The sequence below is a fragment of the Melospiza melodia genome (assembly GCF_035770615.1).
Source record: "Melospiza melodia melodia isolate bMelMel2 chromosome 17 unlocalized genomic scaffold, bMelMel2.pri SUPER_17_unloc_1, whole genome shotgun sequence".
In the NCBI taxonomy this organism is placed as follows: Eukaryota; Metazoa; Chordata; class Aves; order Passeriformes; family Passerellidae; genus Melospiza; species Melospiza melodia.
The window spans coordinates 958849-961802 of NW_026948502.1; the positions used below are offsets into that span (position 1 = coordinate 958849).

General features: G+C 65.5%; 1 protein-coding gene across 1 annotated transcript in view; it reads left to right on the forward strand.

Annotated features, from left to right (window-relative positions):
* EMC10 (ER membrane protein complex subunit 10) overlaps positions 1-2703 on the forward strand; it is an 8493-nt gene extending 5790 nt beyond the window's left edge. Inside the window, exon 6 of the mRNA XM_063181876.1 lies at positions 2647-2703. Within this exon, the coding sequence (XP_063037946.1) occupies positions 2647-2703 (57 nt within the window). The remainder of the gene's footprint in view (positions 1-2646) is intronic.
* The last annotated feature ends 251 nt before the right edge of the window (positions 2704-2954 follow it).

The window sequence follows — 2954 nt, forward strand, 5'->3', positions numbered from 1 at the left end:
CGGCCCTGTCCCTGCACGGTGACACCGCGGGGACACCTCAGGGACACCTCAGTGACACCCGGCCCTGTCACTGCACGGTGACACCATGGGGACACCTCAGGGACACCTCAGTGACACCCGGCCCTGTCACTGCACGGTGACACCGCGGGGACACCTCAGTGACACCTCAGTGACACCCGGCCCTGTCCCTGCACGGTGACACCATGGGGACACCTCAGTGACACCTCAGTGACACCTCAGTGACACCCGGCCCTGTCACTGCACAGTGACACCATGGAGACACTTCAGTGACACCTCAGTGACACCCGGCCCTGTCACTGCACGGTGACACCATGGGGACACCGCGGGGACACCACGGAGACACCTCAGTGACACCCGGCCCTGTCACTGCACGGTGACACCATGGGGACACCTCAGGGACACCTCAGTGACACCCGGCCCTGTCACTGCACGGTGACACCATGGGGACACCTCAGGGACACCTCAGTGACACCCGGCCCTGTCACTGCACGGTGACACCATGGGGACACCTCAGTGACACTTCAGTGACACCTCAGTGACACTCGGCCCTGTCACTGCACGGTGACACCATGGGGACACCTCAGGGACACCTCAGTGACACCCGGCCCTGTCACTGCATGGTGACACCATGGGGACACCACAGGGACACCACGGGGACACCTCAGTGACACCTGGCCCTGTCACTGCACGGTGACACCATGGGGACACCTCAGTGACAGCTCAGTGACACCCGGCCCTGTCACTGCAGGGTGACAATGCGGGGACACCTCAGGGACACCTCAGTGACATCTGGCCCTGTCACTGCACAGTGACACCATGGGGACACCACCAGAGCCCCTGGCCACCCCCAGGCGTGTCCCCGTGTGTGACACCGGGGCAGCAGCACGGGGACACGGGACATGGGGACACGGGACATGGGGACACGGGACATGGGGACACTGGGGGACACAACACGGGGACAGGAGGACGTGGGGACATGAGGACACCAGGACATGGGGACACAGGGACATGGGGACAGGGGACATGGGGGGACATGGAGGGACATGGGGACATGGGGGGACACAGGGGCATGGGGACAGGTGGCCAAGGTGACACAGTGAAACAGGACATGGGGACATGGGGACATGGGGACATGGGGACACGGGGATATGGAGCATGGGGACAGGCAGGACATGGGGACACGGGACACAGGACATGGGGACACAGGACATGGGGACATGGGGACACGGGGGGACAGGGGGACATGGGACACGGGGACATGGGGACACAGGACATGGGGACATTGAGGACAGAGGGGACATGGGCACACAGGACATGGGGACACAGGGGCAGGGAGGGACATGGGGACATGGGGACACGGGGACATGGGGACATGGGGACACGGGACACGGGGACACAGGGACAAAAGACAGAGGGGACACGGGGACACGGCTATTGGAGACCTGGGGACAGGTGGCCAAGGGGACAGGGAGGACACAGGACATGGGGACACAGGACACGGGACATGGGACATGGGACATGGGGGGACAGGACATGGGGACAGGCAGGACATGGGGACATGGAGGGACACGGGGACAGGGAGGGACATGGGACATGGGGACACTAGACATGGGGACAGGGGGGACATGGGGGGACAGGACATGGGGACATGGGGACATGGGAGAGGGAGGGACATGGGGACACAGGACACGGGGACACAGGGACAGGGAGGGACATGGGGACATGGGGACACAGGACATGGGGACATGGGGACAGGGAGGACAAGAGGACACAGGGGCACATGGGGACATGGGGACACAAGACATGGGGACAGGGAGGACACGGGGACATGGGGACACAGGGGGACACGGGGACAGGGCTATCGGACACCTGGGGACAGGTGGCCAGGGGGACGTGGGGACACAGAGAGGGACAGGCCCCCCCACCCCATTGTCCCCATGGCCCCACAGTGTCCCTGTGTCCCAAAGTGTTCCCAAAGTGTCCCCAAGTGTCCCCATGGCCCCACAGACCCTGTGTCCCAATGTCCCCTGTCCCAAAGTGTCCCCAGGTGTCCCCAGGTGTCCCCAAAGTGTCCCAAAAGTGTCCCCACAGTGTCCCAAGGTGTGCCCACAGTGTCCCCACGGTGTCCCCATCCCCACAGTGTCCCCATCTGCCCCCAGGATGTCCCCACAGTGTCCCAAAGTGTCCCAAAGTGTCCCCATGGCCCCACAGACCCTGTGTCCCAATGTCCCCCTGTGTCCCAAAGTGTCCCCACAGTGTCCCAAAGTGTCCCCATGGCCCCACAGACCCTGTGTCCCAATGTCCCCTGTGTCCCAAAGTGTTCCCAAGTGTCCCAGAGTGTCCCCATGGCACCTCACTCTGTGTCCCAATGTCCCCCTGTGTCCCTAAGTGTCCCCAGGTGTCCCCATGGCCCCACAGTCCCAATGTCCCAAAGTGCCCCACGGTGTCCCCACGGTGTCCCCAGGACCCCCCAGTCTGCCATGACCCCCCCAGCCCCCCCTCACCCCCAGACCCCCCATGACCCCTTTGACCCCCCAACGTCCCCATGACCCCTCAGACCCCCCCATGACCCCCCAAATCCCCCAGCCCCCCTTTGACCCCCCCCCCACCCCCAGACCCCTTTAGACCCGCCCAGGGCCCACGCGGTGCTTGCCCCGCCCCTACCGCGAGCCCATTGGCTGATCTGACCATCACTCCACCCTCCGCCCCGCCCCCGCCGGGCTCCCATTGGCTGCCCTGCCCGTCACTCTACGCCCCGCCCCCGCATCCCATTGGCGGATTCCCCCTCGGGCGTTCGCGTTGCCCCGGCAACCAGCGCGGCGGGAAAGGGGCGAGCGCGCGGGCGGGGCCGCCGCTTTCCGATTGGCCGCGCCTAGCCACGCGCGCGGCGCCGATTGGCCGAGCCGCAAGCCCCGCCCCCCGGCGGGCCTGAG